Genomic DNA, 24,859 nt, shown 5'->3' with positions numbered 1-24,859 from the left:
TGATTTTTTTTTTTAAAATTTAGAAGCAAATCTTTAACGCAATCAGTAAATAATATTTGAATAACAAATAAGTCAACTTCTAATTCTTTTATCGAGTTATTTTATCTTGAATCAATGTTGCAACTGGTCTTTCACATACATTGGAAACTTATTAGAAAATTAACAGCCGTAAAACAGCTTTGGCTCGATGATTTGCGAAATTAGCTCTCACAAAATTAAATGCCTTAAATAAACAACGGGGAAGATACATTTCATTTCTTACACAACCTTCATTTTTTCATTTACTATTCCTAGATGAAAATTATATTTACTTTATATATTTGCTCTAAAACCTTATCCTCCACTGACTTTGGACTGGCGGAACTAAAATTTACTTTTTTTACCGTACTGTCACGTGATCAATACCACCTCCCATAGCATGGTCGTTGTTTTTTTTATCTCCGCAAAAAAAAAAGATCTAAAATATGAAGGGAAAAAATGTCAAAAAATCGATACAGTACCGTTTTTAAATGCATTTATGGAAAACCCTAGTTTAATAAAGCTGCACATCTCTGAGAAATGTTTCATGAATACATTTTTTCATAAGTTGTATGTGGATTACATTCAGCTCAGGTTTTCTTGAAAATAAGAAGTTAACTAGCACACAGAACTGACAACATGACTGGGCTTGAGAAACGTTACCAACTTCTAGCTCAGAAGCTATGTAATCCAACCAATGAGCTCTACATTGAGGGGCTATTAGTGAGTTGATAAAAATTTAAAGATTATCTTTTGAAAGTAGTAATAGTTAAGCATTATACCTTTATCACTAGCAATAGCAATCCTCTTACCTTTAATCTGAACCCAATATTCTGTTTAATTTTATGGAATGATATATTTACAACACTACTCAGACAAGTACAATATTAAATAAATAAATGCTCTTTTGTACATTTAATGTAAAAAAATTGTAATTAAACTGTAAATAATAAAACATTTAAGGATCTGATGAATTACACCTCATCATATCTAATTACTTAGTAATTGCTTCATCATATCTACTTTGTTAAATTTTGTGTGTGTATATATATATATATATATATATATATATATATATATATATATATATATATATATATATATATATATATATATATATATATATATATATATATATATATATATATATATATATATATGTATTTGTATATACTTTTTTTAAATATCTTCTTAGCCATTACTATTAATCAGGAATGTTAGAAGTGTCAATATAAAGTAGTTTTTACATATTAAAAATTTTTCTATCAAATAGAATCGATGAGATGTCTATAAAACTCATTGAGTTAAACCCTTGAAATTGTTATTATGCAGCAGTTTTAGTCTTTTTTTTTTTTTTCTTTTTCTTTCTGATACCATCAATAACAAGAACTTTACAAAAAAGATCTAAGCTTTACAGTAGATTAAAAATTATGATAACACAGGTTTGAATGAACCTAGCTAAGTTTTGTATTACCTACCTTATGAATAAATTGTCTAATTTAAGTTTAATTTTCTTAGATGTTTTATGAAAAGAATGTCTAATATGATTTTTAGTCATTTTATACAATTCTGCTAGTAAACAACTAAAACAAGTTATCCAACAAATTATATTTGTTTAACATTTCGAAAATTGTCACCTAATTTTCTTATATTATCTCTTGTTTTTGAAAAAATCAAATAACATTATTAGCTACATACAAGTTCAAATTATTACACATAGTAGCATATGTATATACTTAAATATAAATTTGACTTATGATAATTGCTTGCTTATAATGACAAACTTATGATTTAACTGCCTTACTTCTACTTTTAAGTTTCATATAAATAAGTCCATAAAAAATTGCTATATTTATATTAATAGATAGATGTTTAGATGTTTTTGTTAATAGATAGATGTTTTGCATAAAAAATTGAAAATATGATAGTTGTATATATAGGCTCATTATACAGCATATAATATTTTAAATATGTATAAGGTGTTTAGTTTGTATATATGTAAAAGTTATCAAGAGTTCCTACAAGGCAAAGTAGCTGGGTATGGTCTAACAAATAATTTGAGTTTATAGACAATTTTGGTAAAAATCAGTGTAGACAGAATATACACAAACATGGTATTTCTCATATTGCAAATACTTTAATTTAAAACACTTTTTAAAAATACTAGTATACAAGAAATTAAAAATAGTAAAATTTGTTAGCTTTTGTTATTACAAAGTGCTCATGGTTACTGTTTTTTTTTTTAGCAATTTACCAATTATGGAACTTTACTATCTTTTAATCTCATTTTTAGTAGAAAAACCTGTTCTTCAACATTATTTAGAATTCTCAATTACAGGTTGCCTTGACTATATTTTTTCTGGCATTTTATAAGAGTATGACTATTGTAGATGCTCTTAAAAATGTCTGAAAATGTTCTTTGATAAAGCTAAAATATTTTCAGAAATAAATTTTTTCCTGAAAAATTTAGTCTGAAGACAGAAAAAAGTCAAATTAGATTAAATTACATTAAGAAAAGTATCTTTCACAATCAGAAATACTAGAGATAGAAATGTCTTTGATTGCAAGATTTCAATAAAAATATTCTTAAACCTAGAATATCTGTATTTAATATATTGAGGCCTGGTTGATGTTTCTGATTGCAACAAATATGAATTTAGTGGAATAACTTATTAATTTATCAAGTCTTAATGGTAATGATTATTTTATAATTATCTTTACAATGAATTCATTCTATTTTATCAAATTAGGACACTGTGACATCAATGTACCATGACTGTGCTTCACCTCATATTCGCAATGAGAAAAACTTTGAAAACTTCATGAAGCGATGTTAGTTTATTATTTTGATTGCTATTTAATACTTCATTTTTAAGTTTATTTAAAAAAAAAAATTGTGTCATGCATAAAAGGTTGTTACTAGCAAATTTAAAATCATTTATTTTATAATTTAAGATGCTTCTGCAGCAGAAGAAGTTGCTAGATGCAGAATTAATACCAAAGATTTTCAAGAGATAAAAGTTATAGGCCGTGGTGCATTTGGTGAAGTGAAGTTGGTAATAATAATAATTTACTTCTTTTTTACATAGTTTATTTATCAATCATGGTTAACCAGGACTTTAAAAACTTAAGAAATCTGGCTAGTCATAAGAGTAATCCTAAAGTTTCTAGTAAATTAAAATAGATTTTCATAAAGTTTAAGAAAATAATGTTTTTTAGTTAATCAAAAAATCTTTTACTTTGAGTATTTAAATATTATAAGTTGAAAATTTCAAGTCTTTTTCACAAATGTTTCTAAAAAAACATCTTTTTTTTGGGCAATATTTAACACTATATGATTTATAAAAATGAAACTTATTAGATTTGTTAGAAACAATTGTATAAGTTTCTTCTTTTAAAAATTTACTTAAACAAATGTTTTGTATAGGATAAGTCCTTTAGTGAAATTTGGTAAAAGTTAAAAATGCAGTCATAGAAGCTGTTAATTGAAAATTTTTACAGTTAAGAAAGTATGGATTGGATAAATAAAAGTATGTAAAGCAATATTTTTTCTATACATATTTTGACAGGTATATCCTGAAAGTTTGAAACTTTCCTGTTAAAAGCCTAAGGGAGTGTCTGATTTTGTTTTTGGAAAACGTCACAAAAATAAAATCAAAAGTATTTTTTCCTAATTACTTTAGTTCTCTAAATTGATTTCCCAGCCATAAATACCCAAATAAGACCCCTAAAACAATAAAATTGATTTATAAATGATGATCTTATGGAGAATGAATTAAAAATTTTAATTTTGAAGATTTTATGTGGATACTAACTCTGTGTAATGAAGGTTTTAAGTTGACTCACCTGTAGTTTTTGTTCTGTTTGCACCCTGTACAACTTTGGTACAAACATAACTGAAATATCAGTTAATTGCTTATCAAAACCTTTTGATTTCTCATGGATTGAACCTCCCTGTTAACCAGGTCAAATCCTATTTGCAAATGTCTCATCTGTGAAAACGTTTGACAGAATTTAAAAAAATATTAGATCCAATAAATAAAAATGGAAGTATCATCAGAAACCAAACTTTTTGCTGCTCTATTCAACAGCCAGTATGAGCCTCTCTGTGATGTTGATAAATCAATATTGATAACTAATATTTTATCACCAATGGAACTGCATCTGATGCTTGGTATATTCAACAAGTTGTTTAGACTTGGTATTTTAGGCAGCATTCCAGGAAATACAATTAAATATACTGATTTATCAAAGCTTATGGTCTAACAAGGTCTAAGTTGTATGTAGGTAAACTGTAATAATTGTAAAAATTTCTTAAACAATGTTGACAAGCTTGAAGTGCTTGTTCATGCCAACCTTGAAGTGAGCAAGGTTGTTAACAGGTCTAGGGCATTTAATGAGGATATCATTGTAAAGTTTGAGTCATCTTACAATTACCTTGGAATAAATGTGACCCCTAAATTCAATGCAGTGTCCAGCAATTAACTGAGCATAAGAGAGAACAGTGTGGACTTGGAAAATATTCTGAGTAGGTATCTGAGGCTGCTCATAATGATTTCAATAACATGCCAGAGAGGTATTACACAAGCAACCAATTGAACATTCAAGCTATTTAACTCCAGACTATTTGTAGGTTTTATTCCAGACTAATTTTAACTTTTATAGTAACATTTTGTGATTGTTAATATAAAAAGTTGTTTTTTTGGTTAAAAAACAAAGTAAAAAAGTTATCAAATTAAAGAAAAATGGATTTAAGAATGGAAAATTGAAAATTAGAATTTCTAAAATGATCATCAAGGAAAGTGTTGTGTTGATACAAGACTCCTTTATTTTAAATTTTTACATTGTTTCTCCCCCCACCCCCACCCCCCCAAAAAAAATAAAAAATAAAAAAATAAAACAAAAAAAAACAACATTGCTTCACACCTCTTTAAAAGGGCTAATTCATGACTAAGTTGATAACACTATGTAACAAATTTTTATTATTATTTTTTTCCTTTTGCTGTTGTTCCATAAAAACTTTACTTTTATGACTGGGACAACAGTATTTTGAAATTTGTGTGTTTACGAGAAAGTTCTGGATTTGTATTGAATAATTAGTGTTCTTCTTGAATATTCCTTAACTGCCAGAAATGTCCAGATGATCGAAGAATTTTCCAGAATATTCTAGAACATTCTATAACATTCAAAAAACTTTTAAAACTTTCAACAAACTTCCAGAACTTTCTAGAACATTCTCGAACTATCTAAAAGTAGTCATGCAAATATAAATGCACAGATGACTAAAACCAACACCAGTTGTATTATTGGTGAAAAAAAGAATAACGAATCGTATTTGAAGATCAATTATTTAATTTAAATGGCATTGAGAGGTTGTTTGGATCTGATAGATACATTTTGTTATGCCCTATGAGTTTATCAAAACTAGAGCTAAAAAGTACTCTGTGGGAAGATGTTCGAAAATGTGTGAGGCCTACAAACCATATTTTGGCATGCCTATCAGGGATCAGAACAAACCTTGGGCACCTCATTTTGCCTGTGAACTCTGCAGAAGAACTCTGGAAGATAAAACACATACAAACACCTATATATATCACTGAGTGAAATGCATCTGTATTTTTTAGCTTAAGGTAATAATTATGCTTTCATTCAGCTTTTTTAAAGGTGCTATAATATATCCTTAACTTATGTCATCCATAGTGCCAGTGTCACACTGCTCTGAGCTCCCTGTACCCACTCCTCCTAAGAGAGAGCAGCAGTGTTTACAAAGGGAAAGTAGTTCAGAAGAAGATGAAGACACTATCTTAAACACTGTCTATAATTTGATCAGAGATCTTGGCTCTCTATTGATAGCTTATGCAGAAGCTTCAAAGCAGTGCTGCTTCATTACGGGAATAAGTATCCATCTCTCCCCCTTGCTCACTCTATCCAGATCAAAGAGTAATACAAAACTGTTAAGATTCAGCGCTTCCACCAGGATATATTGAACTTTGAACTCTGCTACCAAGGGACTTACACTGAAAATATGATGGGGTACTATATTTGGGAGCTGCTTCATGAAAGTAATCAAATATAAGTATAAATCTAAAAAAAGCATTTCTAAAGATTTTATTGTGTCACTTGTGTAATTCTAGAATAATGCTACTATTGCATTGTTGTTTTGTTTCCTCTTTGTACATATTAAACTATAAATTTTTTCCACTTTTTCCATATGATAGTAAATTTCATAAATATCATTATCCTGGACACAAAAGCAAAATTAGAAATGGATTTAAGTATTTTTTTTCATGTTTTCTAGATGTAGGGAAATAGAAAATAACAATTTTAACTCAAGGACAAAACCATTGTTACAAAAAGTAATTCCTAATAAAGCTAAATATTTCTCACAAAAAGCTTATGATTACACAAGATCCAATTTTATTATTGATAGGATAATTGATTCTCATTAATGATATGGTGTGTTAGGTGATCCTTCAAACCCTGTTTGCTTTACTATTTTTATACTTTTTGGTACAAACTTTTAAATTTAGTGTAAACACTGAACTATGAGTGTTTAATATTCAAAGTTAAAAAGTTAGCATTTGCTTAAAAGCATCTTACTAAAAACATCCAGTCTTACTGTGTTTTCTGTACTAATCATAAATTTAGCATTTATTATAAGTGCAACTGTTGTAGCTTCATTTTTTCTTTTAGGTTCGTCATAAAGATACTAAGCAAGTTTATGCAATGAAGTTACTTAGTAAATTTGAAATGGTAGACTTTCTGTATTTATTTTTAACATTACTTATTTTGAATTCATTTTATATTCAAATTACTGAATGTAATTTATTTAAAAGGTGAACAAGATAATCTTTTTTATGTAGTTCATAAGGACCTGCATCTGTGTTCAAATAATCCACATTATTCAAATTTTAATTACGCATTTTACAATACAAGAAGAGAGAACTTTTAGCTAAATTACTTACATAAGTAGTTTAAGTGCAATTACATTTCTCTGCAATGTGAAAAAAAATACATATGAATTCATTTTAATTTAAAGTTGCAGTTCAGCATCTAAAATTAATTTTCTCACATAAGTGTTTTCTTTGTTTTAATGAAGATCTATTATTTTTTTCCATATTCTTCATAAAAAGTCACTTTTGGTGGCAATAGAAGTACCTATTATTCTCCAAAAATCATTCTCAGTTAGTAAAAAAATTGAATCTAAAAAGCTGTTAAAGATTTTTTTTTTTTCATTACTTTATTCTGATTTCACTTCTTCAAAATAGAAAACCTTTTTTTTGAAGTTTTAATTGTAGAATTCCTTTTTATTTAATGAAATTTCATGTTACTGTCTCTTAACATCAGGATAAAGTGATTTTTTTCACATGCTGCAGTTAAGGAACATTCAAATCAATAAAATAGTCGGCCTAAATTAACTTTACAAAGCTTCTAGTTTTACCATTTGCATAGTTAGTAAACTGCCAGAAATATTATTCATATTTTTAAACATCTAACTTTATTAGAATTACATTATTTGAATCTATAGCCATGTATTTTGATAAAATATATTTGAGATTTTTTTTGTTAGCTATAGCTGTGATCAAAACTACAAGTTGCTGCTGATTTGTTAATGAATAACAAATGATTTGTTTCTGATTTTATTCAGATTAAAAGATCAGAGTCAGCTTTTTTCTGGGAAGAGCGTGATATCATGGCTCATGCTAATTCTGAATGGATTATAGCAGTATGTATCCTTTAAATATTTGATTACATTATATTTTGTAATATACTCTTATTTTGAATAGTCCTAAAAATAACTTTCCTGTTAATCTTTTTTAGATTCATTATGCATTTCAAGATGAAAAGTTTTTATACATGGTTATGGATTACATGCCTGGTAAGTTGCTTTATCCAATTTCAAGGATTTTTTTATAAAAAAAAAAGAAAGTAACTTTGTGTATTAAAAGTTGTATACTGTAACTAAATTTATGGATTCATTTTGGTTTGTAGGTGGAGACATAATAAACCTGATATCTAACTATGATATTCCTGAAGTTTGGGCGCGTTTTTACATAGCTGAGTTGGTGTTAGCTATTGATGCTTTGCATAGATATGGTTTTATTCACAGGTAATTGTTGTTTAAAGGTTTGAATGGGTTTACATATAAATGTTATTTAATGGGTTTAAAAAAAATTGTCATTCATATTGTTGGATCTGTGTCAAAAATATCAACATATAAAATTTCAGTAGTTAAAATCTAGTATGTCAAAATTTACAAATTAAATTCAAGAATTTTGACTGGCAGAATTATAATTAAGGAACAAAACATCACCAAAAAAAAAAATAAAAAAACTGTGAAATTTTGCATGTAGATACATGTGGCTTATATATATATATATATATATATATATATATATATATATATATATATATATATATATATATATATATATATATATATATATATATATATATATATATATATATATAACAAATTCGAAATTTTAGCTGGATAAACAAATGACATATTATTGCATTATATAGTTGTGTAGTATAGTAATGTTACACAAAAGTTGATATCAAAAATATTGTTATCAAAAGTTGATATTAAAAGAGTTAATATCAAAATAATTTAGTGAGCAATAAATTAATATATTTTGTTGCTGCAACGTCTTATGGGCTGTCAATTCTGTTAGGTGAATTCTGTTAGGTTCTGAATAATATACTTTAGTCATATAAAATCAAGTAAAAAAATCTTTTAGGGAACAGAATATACCTAAACCTCCTTATTTGTAATCTTAGCCAATATCTGTTACCATAGGGCTACTTTAGTGGCAATTAAACTTAAATATTATAGTGTAGAGTTTACAGATCAATGTGTCACCCTATCTTCAGTGAAGATTTGATTTTAAGGTTCTGTATTTCAGTGTGTCAACAACCAATTGTTTCGTTTCAATTGGTCAGTTTGATTGAATTGTTTACCAATCTGTTTTTAGAGATATTAAACCTGATAACATGTTGTTGGATAGAAATGGTCACCTAAAATTAGCAGATTTTGGTACTTGCATGAAAATGGATAAAGATGGTTTAGTACATTCAGACACTGCAGTAGGAACTCCAGACTATATTTCACCAGAGGTACTATTTTTACAAATTTTTCATCTACTTTTAAATCAATTTACTTTTATTAGTTCAAATAAAGAATGAAATTGGAATCGATGGAGTTTTCTTTATTCCTTTTTCAGGTCCTAGCTTCTCAAGGAGGTCAAGGTGTTTATGGTCGGGAATGTGATTATTGGTCTGTGGGGATAGTTTTATATGAGCTGATTGTTGGTATGTTTCAATTCAATGGAACAATCTTTAGGCCTTTTTATTTTTGATGCCTAATTAGTCCAAAATCATTTTTGCACTTTTTGCTCAGAAAAAAATTCAATTAAAAAAAGAAAAAACATGTAAAAGAAAACTTTTGTATTTTTTTAATTGGAACAATATTTTAACATTTAAATTAATTTTAAGAATATTTTTCAGCTAGTTAATGCTAAATGTTGTTTGGACATAATTAACAGGTATAACCATATACTTAACAGGTGTGACCATATACTTAACAGGTGTGACCATATACTTAACAGGTGTGACCATATACTTAACAGGTGTGACCATATACTTAACAGTTATGAATATATACTTAACAGTTATGACCATGTAAACATAAATAACTTGAATAATCAGTATCAGATTTAGTTCAACTATTAATAGTCAGTTGGGTAGCCTTCTTGCCTACAACTACTAATACATAATAACCTAAGATTGACAATGACTTACATCCAAACATTTCTAATGAACCACAACTCATTAAAATTTTTTGGCTTTTGTTCGTCCATATATTTTTCTTCATCACTCTAGAGGTTCTCAATTGGATTGAGGTTGCCTGGCCAAAATATTAATTGGTTTACCCTTCACTAGGCAAGAAGTATGTTTTTGGATCGTTGTTGTGCATCAGTATTCATAGAAGAGACGTGAAATCATATGTGAAAAACTCCATGTTTTTCTAATATGCTCTTGTACATATGGTGATTCATTCTGGCATCTATTTTAACAATCAAATAACACCAAGAAAATGCAGCCTACACTATTTCTCTACCATGTCTTACTGTTTTCACAGTATAACATCGGGTTGAGCTGTTAGGGTGGGTGCCATACATGAGATTTTCTATCAGAGCCAAATCAGTTAAGTTTAAATTCATCACTCCAGATAAAATTTCTTCTAAAGGATAATTTGTTTGCCAATGTTCTTTAGCTAAATCAATTCTGGCTTTTGTATATATTTTTTAGAAACTAAGGGCTTGTTATTCTATATATTGTATTTTATTTGGAAAAGTTTAAGTTAGGTGAATACAATATTTTAAAAATTTTCTTTAGGTGATCCACCTTTCTGTGATGATTCTTTAGTTGGTACTTATGGTAAGTCAACAAATGATTACATTGTGTATGATATTCTTTTTGATTTTTAGGGAAATTTCAAATTTTAATTTCAGATGAAAAATACGTAGAAGAATATCTCTTTGAATCTATATATATTTAATCATTAACAATTTAACAACAAATTTATAACTTAATTATGAACATAGTATAAAATCATATTAATTACAAAATATAAAACATTTTTACTGTAAATATAGTTTAAATAGATAAATATATTTATTATTATTCTTTTTAATGAATGTTATACTTTTATAAAGTTTTTCCCAAGTTTTAATATATTTTTGATAGATATTGTTGGCCTAACTTACAAAAGACAAGAGAGCAAATATACTGATTTACTGAAAATAAAATCTTAAAAAAGTATTGTAAAATTTGGTTTTTGCTAGGAAATTTGTAATAAATTAATAGGAGTTAATACTTTTGTCCAAAGGACCATACACAAATTATATGCCAGGTGGTGCAAAAAACATTTTTGAAAATTTTTGAAGTTAAGTCTTTTGCAAGATAGGCTGATGATATGCTATTTCAATAAGAATATTCTTTTTATATAGACCTCTTTGCATTTTCAATTTTAGGAAAAATCATGAATCATAAAAATACTCTTCAGTTTCCGGATTATATGGAGATGTCAAGTAATTGCAAAAAACTGATATGCGGATTTTTAACAACAAGGTATTTTTTTTTTACTTATTGTCAATTTTTAGTTTCAAAATTTCTTAAAAATGAGAATATTTAAAAATAAAAAACAAATATGGATTTTCAGTTTTTAATCAATATAGCAACCTTCAGCTTCAATGGACAGCCTCAGTCTTGCACACAATCTGGATGAATGACTAAGGCATGTCCAGATTACTGCTTAGGGATGGTAGTCTTGATGGCTCTAATGTTAGGACCACAGGTGTTTGCATCATTATATACCTATAGAGAAGCCATAGGTTGTCAGCAAAGTTAACCAAGACCTTAATTTTTGGAATAACCTGGTATTAATAGGGACATTCTTTGGCTTCTTTATGGTCAGGGAAGCTGTTGCACATCGTTTATATTAAACCAGTTCTCATCTCAAAAATGATGTTTTTTTCTAAATCTGTAGAATAGAATTATCTTTCAATCTTTCAGTTTAAGGGCTTTAACCAATTTGTAGAAACCTTAATAACCTAAAAGTCTTTAAAAATTGTTCAGGCTGCTCACCCACATTGAGTCCCTGGCCAACTTTCTCATTGATCTGATGGGTTACTGGCAATCCTACTTCTGGTGAAGTTTACTAAATTGTTTGTGACCACAGTTACCTTCAAAAACCAGAATTTCTAAAAAGTTTAATTGCTTTAAAGATATTTTTTTGTTAATTTATTATATTTGTAGTTATTTAAATTTATGCTAACTATCAATAACTATTTATTGATAAGAAGTTGATTGCTTTTAGTAAATGTTAAAATCTATTTAAAATTTTGAAAAGCACAGAACAAATCATTTTATCATAAGGCAATCAAAAGATATTTATTACAAAGGAATCTTATAATTGCTTTTAAGTAAGAAATCTTTTGATTGAAAGAACTTTTTTTCAATAATGTAAAAAATAAGGTTATATGTAAGTTTGGATTAGTGAAAGTAGTTTTGTTCAGCCAGTTACTACTTTTTTTAGAGATCAGAGACTTGGGAGGAATGGGATCGAAGACATAAAAAATCAAAAGTTCTTCCAAACTGATCTTTGGGACTGGGATAACATACGAAGTAGTAAGTTCAAATTTGGTTTTTGCATCACTGAAAATTGCAATGTGGCAAATATTTATAAAAAAGTTTTTTTTTTTTCCAATGAAATAATTAAAACTGCAATAAATATTCTCTGATGTATTTTTCATTAAAATTAGTAATTTAGCCAGCTCTAAAAAGCTAAATTACTAATTTTACCAGCCTGATCGTTTTCCTCCTATAGAATATACCCAACCAGGGAAAAATCATAAATTTAGGCTGCTTGCAACATAATACTACACTCCTATAAGAAGTTTATGTGTCATAATAAACAGGCAAATCAGAGCAGTGTTGTTTCATGGGTTGTTCAAAACTTTTGTATTTTTGTTTGTATCAAAACTTTCGTATTTTTATTTGTAACAAAAGCATGTGAAACTATTACTCTTATTGAGTATTAGGTTATTCAATTACATGTTTTAGGTTAAATCCTGATCTTTAGTTAAGTTATTATATTATCAGTTTTTTTTTTAATTTTGACCTAGGCAAGTTTTCATGCAGTGAGTAACTTCATGCTTTTTATTGATCTCAGTAAAGAAAAAATTATCTAGCAGAAGATGCATAAACAATCATGATCACTTTTCAAAATATTTTATGAATTTTAGATAGCAGATAGCAGAAGTGCCATCAAATTCAGCTTAAATGTAAAGAACTTAATGATTTGATCAGAGTTAATCATCTTAGCTGCATGTACAATAATTGTTTTTCATTTAGTCACAAATTTGTAGAGTCAAAAGTAGATTGGCTTTTTACTGCTGATAATAGTTCCAGACAATCGCAAAAACAAAAAAATGTTATTGTGGCTTTATAAGATGTTGTATTGAGTCAGTAATTTTTAATGATTTAAAATAACTGCAATTTAGCCATTTATGTTTTTTATTCTTCTTAATTCTCTATAATTTCATAATTTGCAAATTTTCTTAAAATAGGAACTAAGACAAAAAAGTGTGACTTTCAAATTCAGCACCCCCAAAATTCATAAACATTAGTACCATGGTGTGACCTAACTAAGTCCTATGCTATAAGAAAGTCCTAATTTAAGAAATAACAAATTTTGTATATATAAAACAAACATTTAAGGAAAATAACTTAGATATTTTAACTAGATATCTAGTTAGTTAAAATAACTAAATTCTTTTTCTCTAAATGTTTTATATAAAATGATCATTTGTTTAAAATATAGTTAAATACTCTGTAAACTGATCATTACAGCTCTAGCTACATTTTAATGCAAGTTTTATATTACTAAAATATTTTTTGTCTCTTATTTCTCAGCTGTTGCTCCTGTGGTACCTGAATTAACCAGCGACGATGACACATCAAATTTTGATGATATTCCCGAACCAGATACTAGTGGTGAAACTTTTGAGTTATCGAAGGCAAGAGTCTTATTTTGTTTTATTATTTGCTTTAAGTTCATTTTATATAATAACATTTATTAAAATATATATATTTCTTTTAAATGTTAATAAGCTTATAATTTATATCAGGTATTTGCAGGAAATCATTTACCATTTGTTGGTTTCACTTATTCAAAGCATAACAGGTGATATTGAAAGCTTATGTTACTGTTGTGTGCTAAAAGTTAATTTTATTATGAAACTAGTGTAATAGATCTTTTAAAGCTTTTTTTAATCTTTATTCTTAGAATTATTGGAGGAAACCAGGTAAGACATGGTTTATGTTAATGCAGTAAATGTTTATTATTTTGAGAATAATACATTATTTGAGTTTCTTTTTTGTTTTATTTAGGGATCATCTGAAGAGCAAGATATTAAGGTATGTTTTATTTTGTTTAACTGAGGAAATATAAGTTTGTGTTATCTCTTTTTTTTTAATTTATTTTTTGGGATGCAAGTCTAAAAATTTATGTTAAATTTTTCTTTAATTGTTATTTAACTTAAACAGTCTAGGAATAAACAGCTGTCATTAAAATACTAGTAATATTTGAAAATTGCTTTCATTCTCTTGTCTTATATAGTTTTTATAAGTTAATCAGCAGATTCAATTTTATTTCCTTTTGCATTTAGATTCAAAATTTCTCAAGTAAAATCCAAGAACTAGAGGAACAGCTAAAAAATGAAAGAAATACAAAAGATGAATCAGAAAGAATTATCAAGTAATTAATGTATTTTTAACATAACGTAAAATTTTGAACTTTGATAAAGTCTTTCAGATTATTTGACATAATTTCTTCTATCAGTTTTTTCTTTATCCCAAATAAAAATCTCAGATTTTTTCCATAGAAATTTAAAAAGTAAACAGCAAAAGTTAACCAGTGATTGGGAAGAGGAGGTAAAAAAAAAAAATTTTTTTTACTGTTTATGTTTCCTAAATTTAAAAAAATGTTGCATTACAGAAAAAAATTACATTCAACCTTTTTACCTTTAGGTTGAGACACGTAAAAAAGCAGAAGCTCAAATCCGTGATTTAGAAAGAGCTGCAGCACTATATAAACACGACATGAAAGAAAACCAACGTAAAGCAGAGTTTGAAGCTGATGCAAAAAAAAAACTAGAAACAAAAGTTCAAGAGTTGCAAGCTAAGCTAGATAGCGATTATTCTATTAAAGAAGATAGCAATAAGTTACAGAAAAAATTAGTAATCATAGAAAAAGAGGTAATAATCTAATGATCATTCATACATTTTTTAAAGTATTTTAAAAATAAAAAATGGATGTAATCATTTAGTTTTTATAACTTCTTTTTGTATATTTTTTTTTTTTTGTATCTATTGTATGGTAGTAATTACATCTCTTCTTTTAGAATAATGATTTAAAAGAAAAATTGCGATTAGAAACTGAAGCTAATATGAAATTAAAAAAAATTGAAAATGACTATCGAAAAACTCAAGCTGTAGCAGAGCATGCCTTTAAAGATCTTTTTGAAAAAAACAGATTACTGGGAATATCTAAGGTAATCTTTTTAAAATTTTCATTTTTTTTTTTTTTCTAAATATTAAAAGAATTTGTAACTTGTATTCTGTTTGTTTGTTTGTATATATATATTGTTATAGAGTAATATTGAGAAAGAGCTGATGCAAACCCAAGTTGCGTTAGAAGCTGAAATAAGTGCAGTAAAACATGCCAACGATATTCGACGAGATTTTGAAAAGCAAAATGCTTCTTTAAAAGATGAAGTAGATCAATTAAGAAGTAAATATAAAAGTGATGCAACTGCTATGCAAAAATTGCAGGATGAACTTATTGCACTTGAAAAATCCAAAGCTAATATAGCATTTGAGTTGAAACAGCTAAAAGCCAAATATGAATTGGAGAAAGCCAACTTTTCTGTATGTTTAATTACATAAATGTTTATGAATGTTTTTTAATTTTTTTTGTTATATATATATATATATATATATATATATATATATATATATATATATATATATATATATATATATATATATATATATTTGTAATATATTGTTAAAAATTTTTTGAATGGGTATGAATTTATTATATTCTAAATATTTAGAATCAGATGCAAAAATACACTACGGAAAAAAAAGAAAAGAAGCTATCAGAAATACAAATATTAGAAAAAGAGTGTAAGTGTTTTATCTCCACTATTTATTGTTTAAGTGAAGTTCAAAAAAAATTTTACTTTTCTAATAGTAAAATTTTCTGATTAGTAAACCATGTTATTTTTCAGCTGCTGATATTCAAAAAGAACGTGAAGAAAGAATTCGCATTGAATCTAAAGCAGCAAATCTTGAGCGTCAAATGAACGACTTACAGCTAGATCTTAAGAACATCAAACAAAGGAATGTGAGATTAGAACAAGAATATCAAGGCAGTCAAAATAAAGTAGGTTATTTATCTAAAACAAAAGAAAAGTCTTTTTTTTAAAAGCAATTTCTAATAGTTAATTTTACTTGTTATAATGGCTTAATATTAATTCTTATAATAATTTGATTTTGATATAATAATTGAGATTGTTATTAAAAATATGTTATTATGCTTTGAAATTTTTTTTTGCAAACTTTAGATTGACAGTTTGAATAAAGTAATAGAGGAAGAAAATTTGAAGCGTTGTGAAATTCAGAGTGAACTAAACACAGTCATAAGTGAGTTAACAGCATTAAAAACTAGAGAACAACAATTAAAGTCTGACTGCAATCGCTCGCTTGAAGAAAGGAAACAGTTGCAAGAAGCTTTTAACAGACTGAAAAGGTAAGATGTGATGGTTTTTGTTAGATCTCAGTTAGTTATTTTTAGCTTAGGTTCTAGTGATTATTACATATAAATCTCTTTAAATAGTGCCTCTGCAGCTGATGATATTCAGATGAAAGAACTACAAGATCAGCTGGAAGCTGAGCAATACTTTTCTGTGAGTTAACTTTGTTATCACATGCTTGCTTCTGAATGTATTCGTTGAAACATTTGCTTTATCTGAATTATTATTAAAATGAAAAGAAATGGTTTGTTGTTGCAGTTTGGTGTTTTAACTTTACAAATAAAACTTTGTAATTATTTTTAGACTCTGTATAAAACACAAGTGCGAGAACTCAAAGAGGAGGTTGATGAACAATTTAAACAATCTCAAGGACTCCAAAGTGATCTTCAAATGCTACAAGAGGAACGTGACTCTCTTTCTGCCCAACTTGAGCTGGCATTAGCAAAAGCTGAATCAGAAGAACTGGCAAGATCAATTGCTGAAGAGCAAATTTCAGATCTTGAGAAAGAAAAAACCATGCTTGAACTTGAAGTCAAGGATTTGCTTGCCAAAAATAAAGCAGATAATTCTGAAAAATATAACCAGTTACAAGAGGTATTTTTAAAAGTTGAATGTGTCTAAACTAAATGCTTTAAGTACAATGTGCTAACTTTTGACAGTGTTGCATTTAATGCAGTTTAATGCTTTTTAATGCTTTTTTTCCTTGTTTTTAGTCGTTTTTGTTTTATTTTAACTTTTCAAAAAAGATTTTTTACAATACTTTTGGTTCTTAAGGCCGAAGAAAGAATTCATACATTGGAAGCTGAACTCCAGGCTGAAATTCAGACAAGATTAGAAAGTATCGAGCAAATAAAAATTGGTACTTTTGAATTATAATTTTTATTTTACTGTGTGCTTCTATTTACAAATTCTTTGAATACAAAAGATTTTAAGTCTTAAGACAATTCTACTGGGAATTAGTTTTGTAATGCAGGTCATTTTTTAGGAAATATTTATAATTATTTTTATTATTTCTTGCAGGTGCTGAAGAAGCAAAACAAAACGAAGAAATAGAGGCATTGAAAAAAGCTTTTCAAGAACAAAAAACTCTAAAAATACAAGCTGTTAATAAGCTAGCTGAAATTATCCAAAGAAAAGATGTTGGTGGCAAAGGTAAAGGGAACAAAGTACCATCATCAGAGTTAAAGAAAAAGGAAAAAGAGAATAAAAGACTTCAATTGTTACTACAGCAGGTTTGAAGTTGTTTTTTGTAAATAATTCTTCTACTCTTGATACTTTTTTTGTTTTTAGTTTTAATGTCACAATTTACTTAATTTTCACAATTGCTTTTTTTACACTACTTAGGAACGAGACCAGTACCAAAACACAGACATTAAACTTCGAAATCAAATCTTTGAATTAAGAACAGTACGTTTTTTGTTTGTTTGTTTGTTTATTAGACCTTTACAAAAAAAAGTTAAGTTGTCAGAATTACACAAAAACCTGACAAAAGTAAAGCTCCTAATATGTCTGGAGCATAAAGAATCACCAACAGGAGCTCACTTACCCTGTTTCTTTTTTTTTTTTTAACAAAAAATCTATGATAAATATAATATTTATTGAAATTTGTTAGGAATTGGAGAAGCAGAAAGAGGCATTAACAAAAGTTATGGTAAGTATGCAATTTTAGTTTACTTTGATCATTTAATGTCAGTTGACATTACAATACTTTTTGATTTCACATGAATTGATCATCTAGATGGAATTAGATTCCAAAGGCATGGCTATTGAACAGCTACAAGAAGAAAATAAGAATTTAAATGCTGAAATAGGGAGCTTGAGAGCTTTAGTTCCAGCGGACACAGATAACAGTATGCTAACACCACAAGGTATTGTAACATTTAAACAGAAGTATAAAATAGTTTTAATTACACTCTAGGTTTATGGGGTCAAAGCTGGAGTCATGGAATCAGAAAAAATTTTATAGCTTGAGTTGGAGTTGTTAAAAATGTTGAAACAGTGACATTTTTAACTACTCAAGACTTCAGCAAAGTTGTTAGTTCACAACCCTGATTCAAAAGGATAGTTACTTAAAATGTAGATCAGTGCTTGAACTTACGTGATTTTTTTTCATGCTCATTATACTTTTTTTTTATTATTGATTTTCATTTTTGAGAAATAGACTAGTTATTATGTTTTAGTGAATCTGAAGCTAGAAGGATGGCTATCAATTCCAGAGAAAAAAATTAAGAGGAAATTTGAATGGAAGAAGCAATATGTTGTAGTGAGCAAACAAAAAATATTTTTCTTTAATAATGAACAAGACAAAGCTGCTAATACACCGGCTATGATTTTAGATATTGGGTAACAATGATTTTTTTTAAAGTTTTTATATGTAGTTTAATTTAATACTCTGTTTTTATGTTTGTTTTAGTAGTGAAAAGTCTTTTATTAAATTCGTTTTTGTTTTTTTGATCTAGGAAATTATTTCATGTTCGCTCAGTAACACAGGGGGATGTAATTAGAGTTGATGTTAAAGATATCCCTAAAATATTCCAGGTGCATTTTTGTAACTTTTTATTTTAATTTTTCATACCGATGATTTTTATGCAAGTTCAATAAAAATTTATTATGTTGTGAAGAAGTAAGTATGTTTTTCTTACAAAGTTTGGAGATGTTAAGACTTCTGCCATCATTTCAAGGATGTTCTCGAGAATTTTCATTGCAAATCACTTTGATATTTTTACCTTTTCAACTTTTTCATTTTATAATTTTTTTCAATTTGCATTAAGTTACAACTTAAAGCCATTTAATTTTAGATTTTATATGCCAATGAAGGTGAAAGTAAAAATCCTGAAGAAAAGACAGAACAGGATCAAACCGAGGTAAACTATTTAGAGTGTTAAAGAGAACAATTTATAAATTTTTGTATTATTTTATAAGTTTACAAAAATTACAACAAAAAATTTTTTAATTTATGTAACATTAGGAGGTGCACATTCTTGGGTGCTACTTATGATACCTTCATGTTAAAAGACTAAGAATAGAACATGCAATAAAAATACCTTTACAGTACAATTTAAGTTGCTTTTAAAATTTGTTATTTTGTAGGAAAAAGCTGGTTTCAGCATTCTTTTTAAAGATCATCAGTTTGTTGTGATGCATTATCACATGCCTAATGCATGTGATTTGTGTCAAAGGCAAATGTGGCATATGATCAAACCACCTCCAGCTGTGGAATGCAGAAGTAAGAACCAAAAGTATTTTCATTTTAAAATCATTAGCCTATTCATTTATTTGATTTGTTGATTATTTAGATGAGATTATATATGGTTGACCGTTGCATTATTGCTCTCTTTTCTTCCATACGAGACTATTTCAAACTGTTTCCCCTTCTATTCTTTCTTTTCCGTTAATAATTCATTTTAATACTTTACCATTGTAATTATTAGGGTGTCATGTAAAATGTCATAAGGATCATGTAGATCGAGAAGAAGATTTGATACAAGCCTGCAAAGGTTTCTTTTTTTTTTCCAATTATTAATGTTATTTGTGGATTTTTCATTTCTAGAGAAAGTTCACTACAGTTTTTCTTTTTTAGCGACTAAATTATTTTTTACTTTATGAAAAAAGCATTTTAAAGCGTGTAGCTAAATAATATTATTAAAAAATTGTTAATTTCTCTTCTAGTCACAGTTGATATAACTACCGCTAAAGACTTACTTATACTAGCCAATGACGTAGACGAGCAAAAACAATGGGTTCAAGAACTATCCAAAAAAATTGTTCGCAAGGACGTTGGAGCTTTAAAAAAGAAGTTTGTGATTTTAAACTTTTTTTTTTTTTTTTCGTAAAGTAAAAAATTGTAATTTTTCTTAAAGTGAGCGCTTTAGTTTTGCTGTTAAGATGTTAATATTTTCAGCATGTGACACTTGATTTTTTGTTTTAATTTTCAGTCAAATGAAACTATAATACGCATATCTGCTTACAACTCCATGCACAAAGTGTTAATTTAAACGAATTTCAAGGATAAGTTCTGCTTTTTGAATTGCAATTTATTTTTTAGAAGCACTGACGTCACTTCTAACGTAATCTCTCGAACTCAGTCAACAAAGTCGTTTAAAGGAAAAGATAAAACGCCTCATCGATCTATATCTGTTACGTCTGGGTCTCTACTTCCAACGAAAGAGTAAAATTACTTTGTTTCCTGCACTAATTTAATTAGTAATTATAGATTTTATTATTTATATTGTAAATAATTTGCATATCTTTGTTCATATATAAACTTTTGATATTTTTTAGTTTATTATTTTATAATTTATTTAAGTTATTATTATCATTATTTAGTTTGACCGAATAAATTAGAAAAATGGTAATTATGATTTTACCATTGGTTCGTCGTGAAAATCTCAAATGCGTATATTAGAAGACGTGCGGAATTAACGTTTATGGATTTTTGATAAATTCAATCCTCGACTGTTCGCTAATCTGCTTGAGACGTGGGTGTGTACTGGCACTTTATGAGTTGCACGTCAATTTGAGCACAAGCTTATGTGCTCTCTTCCTCTCGTCGATTACTTAATTCGTTTGCTTAAAAGAATTGTTTAAAAATCCCAATACCCACAATGCTTTAGCTACAAACAACCTTTTTTTATAATTAAGCTTAAGCTGTCGTACAAGAAACAACATAAAAACGAACGTATGGAAAATCGACGTTTTGGAGGTAGAGGGGGAGTGTTGTTAGTTGTTGTTTTAATAATTTTTTCCAAAACTTTTACAATGTTACAAGCAATTATATATGGGCTGACTTAATAATTTATTAGCGTTTTTAATATTTCTAACAGAATTTTGTTTTATACAGCATTGTGTTGAATGTTTCATTCCGTAAAATTCACATATTCCGTAAAATTCACATAGCTCAGACTTTATACATGTTTTTATATCACTTTTTGTACTGATTTTTTCGATCCATTTTCGATCAATATCTATAATTAGTTGATAAGTTGCTATATGTAGGTAGGAAAGTAGGCGTTCGATTTACCGTTTTAGTTACTATATTATTACGTTTTAAGGTGAGCTGCTGTATTTTTTATACATAATTATATATGTATATATTATATATATTTGAAAAAGTATCTGATATGGTTTATTTCTCTGTCAATTGAGACCATTTATCTATATGATGGCTGGAAAATGCATCGCTATTAACAGAACTAATTCTTAAATTCTTCTTGAACCACGCGGATATAAACATTAACCAGAAAACACTTTTAATATAATAGACCTTAACAGTTTTATATATAATATATAACATCGTAAAACAGGAGCTTGGACATTTGTTTTCTTTTTAGTTTTTCGTTAATTTTTTATTTCGCTTTTCGTTTTTTAATTGATTTTTGCTTTTTTTTTTTTTTTTTTTTTTTTGCTCTATTTTTTTTTTAATTACAAACACCAGTTGAAGAAAAATGAAAAAAAAAATATGAAAAAGTCCCCTCCCCCTCCCTCAGATCTAAACCCTATAAGAATATTTTCTTTAAAACGTTTTGAATTATGAAGAAAAAAAAAGCCTATTTGAAAAACCAAACCTTATTTGAAAAACTACTAGCAGTATGGAAAATGGCGGTTTAGGGCCGCTTACATTTATGATTACTTTCGAGTCGTCAATGGTTTTTGGCGGCTCGGGACTACTTTTAATTTAAAGCTATGCTAGAAGCAAGTTCACGACAGTGAACAGTTTTAAATTGCAGAATAGTATTAAGAGAATAGTTTGGTGTCGGTGTTCATGATAATCTGTGAACGGTCATCTTATACTTAGGTCAAAAGTGTCCTCAGTTAGTTAGGAACTCGAAATCGAGGGTAGTGGATAGTTGCGATGGGTTCTTACCAAATACCGTGGCGAGGGTGGCATTCAATTCAGTAGCAGCCGTAGCGTTTGAACTGCTTCGTCGTCACAACCCTGTTAGAACTTAGAGATAGTATGCATTTTTACTTTTGTTAGGTGCACATCTCGAACTCCTCAATATTCGCCATACGAACAAAGATTCTGAATTTTCTGCCCATGCCTGCGTATGCTTTTCTATGATCCCGCGCCTGAGATTGTTAACAAATTTGGCGTTCTCATCAGTCCTACGTGTGAGCACTGCATCGTACAGAAGCTTCATAGACTCTATTCGCTTCCCAACTTTTGCAAAGAACCATAATGAGGTTCTTTGCAAAAGTTGGGAAGCGAATAGAGAACGTCGACCAGATAGCAATTCTACTTAGGTTCTGAGAGATGATGATCACCTAAAGCTATTGAAGCTATTTTAATTTAGTGCCATATGTTAAAGATAAACTTGAAGCTATATTACTAATGTGCATTAGAACAACAAAATTAATACTCTAGATAACACTAGTAGTTACATTTATCATGGTTGAAGGTTGTAGTACCAAGAAACTCAGGTGCTGATTCTGAATATGATAATCTTGCAAAATATATGGCAGAAAAAGTCCCTGATATTCCTCTAAAATACAATTTAGTATGCGACATATTCACCCAAGTGAATATGTCGCATACTAAATTGTATCTACAGGTTATAGTGTGAGAAGCAAGATCGAAACAGTTATGCTTACAAAAAATTACTATAGAAATCTTAGAGCTTTCAAAGAAATTCACATTAATATGAGTAGAGATTTGGGGATGATAGCAGAAATACCATGAACGATTCAACGTGTGATTGGACGCTTTGATTCAAAGAATTTGATTGGAAGCTTGCAGATCAAATCAATAAAAGCATAAAGATTTACCTCTTCGTCCTAAATTTAAAGCTTAAATCATTACGAGATTTGTTAAAAGGGGCTATTAAAAAAATTCCAAAAACTGAGCTATAAATTACTTAGATCTTCAGATAGAGATCTTCAATTAGATCTTCAGAATAGAATTCAAAATCAATTTGAGCGCATTTGTAATCTAATGGGCTTAATTACAATCAACCAGAAGAACTTCGAGAAAAAATTACTGCCATTTTTCGTAAAGAGGGGTTTACGGTTGTTGCAGTATTCACAGCTATTGGTGCAGTAATCACAGCAACTTTAGAAGGTGCAAAAGCTGCTGCTAAATCTGCGGCAGCATTACCACCGACTCCACTAAAACCACCATTTATTCTCTAAAAAAATGCACTATGTCAGAATTTGTGGGCATTACTAGTGGCAGATCATAATTACCGTCGTAAATAGGTACAACCAAATGCGATAGCGACGAGTTAGAAGTGCGCGCTCTTAACGGTTATAGTGGTTGTTGAAATATAAATTTCATAATTAATTTACAATTAAATGGTGCATTGAGATTGGATCATACGCCGGTTATCCACACCAATACAAAATCAGCTGGAGATAATGGATTATACACATTGGTGGTGGCGAACATTATTAACCAACTTTAGAATAAATAGAAAGTTTCAAGTACAAACCAGAGGAGCTTTTGTCATATAATTCACTCAAAATTGATAATATAAAGCGAACTCCAGAGACGCTTAAATATACAAAAGGTCGCGATGTCCACTTACTCCGGAGTGGAAGCTCCTATTATTGTGGGTAATCCTGGATTTTCGCTTTGGGTACTTAATCCGAGCATGCTACTTCCATATGTTTTCACAAGCATAAACATACGAAAGAATTGGGAAGATTCTCAGGATGATATTCCTTACACTAAGGTAGTTTCATCTACTGTAAGCCTACTTACAGCTGCTTGCGGTTGTAAGTAGGCTTACAATAGATGAAACTATGAAACTACCTTGGTGTAAGGATGCATTCAAAGGTGTTTAAATTGTTTTCATTTTTACAACACTGAGACGAGCATTTTGGAGTCCCGGAGTATTATGACCAGTTGGACCAAATTTTAATCCATGGAAGACACTAGAAAAAATTCGATTAAAATTTGTCGTCGGTGCTGATACAAGTTGGAAAATTCTCTCATACCAGATCTAAGTTTTGATAACTTGTGAATTCATTTGCAGTCATTTTAGGTCGAGAATGTTGGCAGTAGACACAGCAACAGTAAAATTGTGTCCCGGTTGATGTTAACGCTAATACTGACAATAGTTGGTAAATATTTAAGAGTTACTGATGCACCAACCGCCAAATTGGATATTTATGCTCATATGACACCACACGCGTAGAGATTTAAAACGGATCTTTCCTGGACCAACGTCCTGGAAATTGATGTAGACGAGTTTAAAGATAAATATTAACTCAGGAGGACAATGGCAAAAATTCTCTCGACCACTTCATCGGTGATTGATAAACGGGCATCCTAACCAGAGTCATAACAGACTCACCAGCAGCTAGTGGTATTGGTGCTGTTGTTGGTGTTAGTCTTAGCCGCTGGAACTTCATGTGGTATTATTTCCTCGATCCTAATGCTAATACAAAAACGATACGCGTTGTCTGCAAAACGATGCCTTAAACTTTATACTTCCACCAGAGGCCACCCCCTC

At 28.6% G+C, this 24,859-nt stretch overlaps 1 protein-coding gene across 3 annotated transcripts; it reads left to right on the top strand.

The window, feature by feature from the left end:
- The first annotated feature begins 392 nt into the window (after positions 1–392).
- LOC145186666 (rho-associated protein kinase 2-like) lies at positions 393–21,258 on the top strand. 3 transcript variants are annotated; one of them, XM_090078750.1, is made up of 39 exons: positions 393–741; positions 2,769–2,850; positions 2,974–3,074; positions 6,712–6,771; positions 7,667–7,744; positions 7,840–7,897; positions 8,011–8,128; positions 8,997–9,138; positions 9,246–9,333; positions 10,420–10,461; positions 11,058–11,154; positions 12,122–12,213; positions 13,501–13,604; positions 13,716–13,771; positions 13,874–13,892; positions 13,978–14,004; positions 14,256–14,344; positions 14,472–14,520; positions 14,617–14,844; positions 14,991–15,140; positions 15,241–15,516; positions 15,705–15,777; positions 15,882–16,036; positions 16,218–16,402; positions 16,490–16,559; positions 16,710–17,000; positions 17,181–17,265; positions 17,427–17,638; positions 17,751–17,813; positions 18,019–18,057; positions 18,145–18,274; positions 18,587–18,749; positions 18,866–18,944; positions 19,205–19,270; positions 19,497–19,632; positions 19,838–19,903; positions 20,076–20,202; positions 20,452–20,574; positions 20,733–21,258. In XM_090078750.1, the coding sequence occupies exons 1-39, from the start codon at positions 658–660 to the stop codon at positions 20,743–20,745; spliced, it is 4,116 nt and encodes a 1,371-aa protein (XP_089934876.1). In that variant the 5' UTR covers positions 393–657; the 3' UTR covers positions 20,746–21,258. The 3 variants fall into 3 exon arrangements, with proteins under 3 accessions (XP_089934876.1, XP_089934877.1, XP_089934878.1); XM_090078751.1 differs by having other exon boundaries at positions 20,452–20,609; XM_090078752.1 differs by having other exon boundaries at positions 460–741; positions 9,246–9,629; positions 9,693–10,461.
- Positions 21,259–24,859: the final 3,601 nt, after the last annotated feature.

This window comes from Hydra viridissima, unplaced genomic scaffold (assembly GCF_058129835.1).
Source record: "Hydra viridissima isolate aposymbiotic clone 2 unplaced genomic scaffold, HvirCarnegie_v1 scaffold_2, whole genome shotgun sequence".
Classification (NCBI taxonomy): Eukaryota; Metazoa; Cnidaria; class Hydrozoa; order Anthoathecata; family Hydridae; genus Hydra; species Hydra viridissima.
This window is presented reverse-complemented; position numbering and strand designations above follow the sequence as displayed.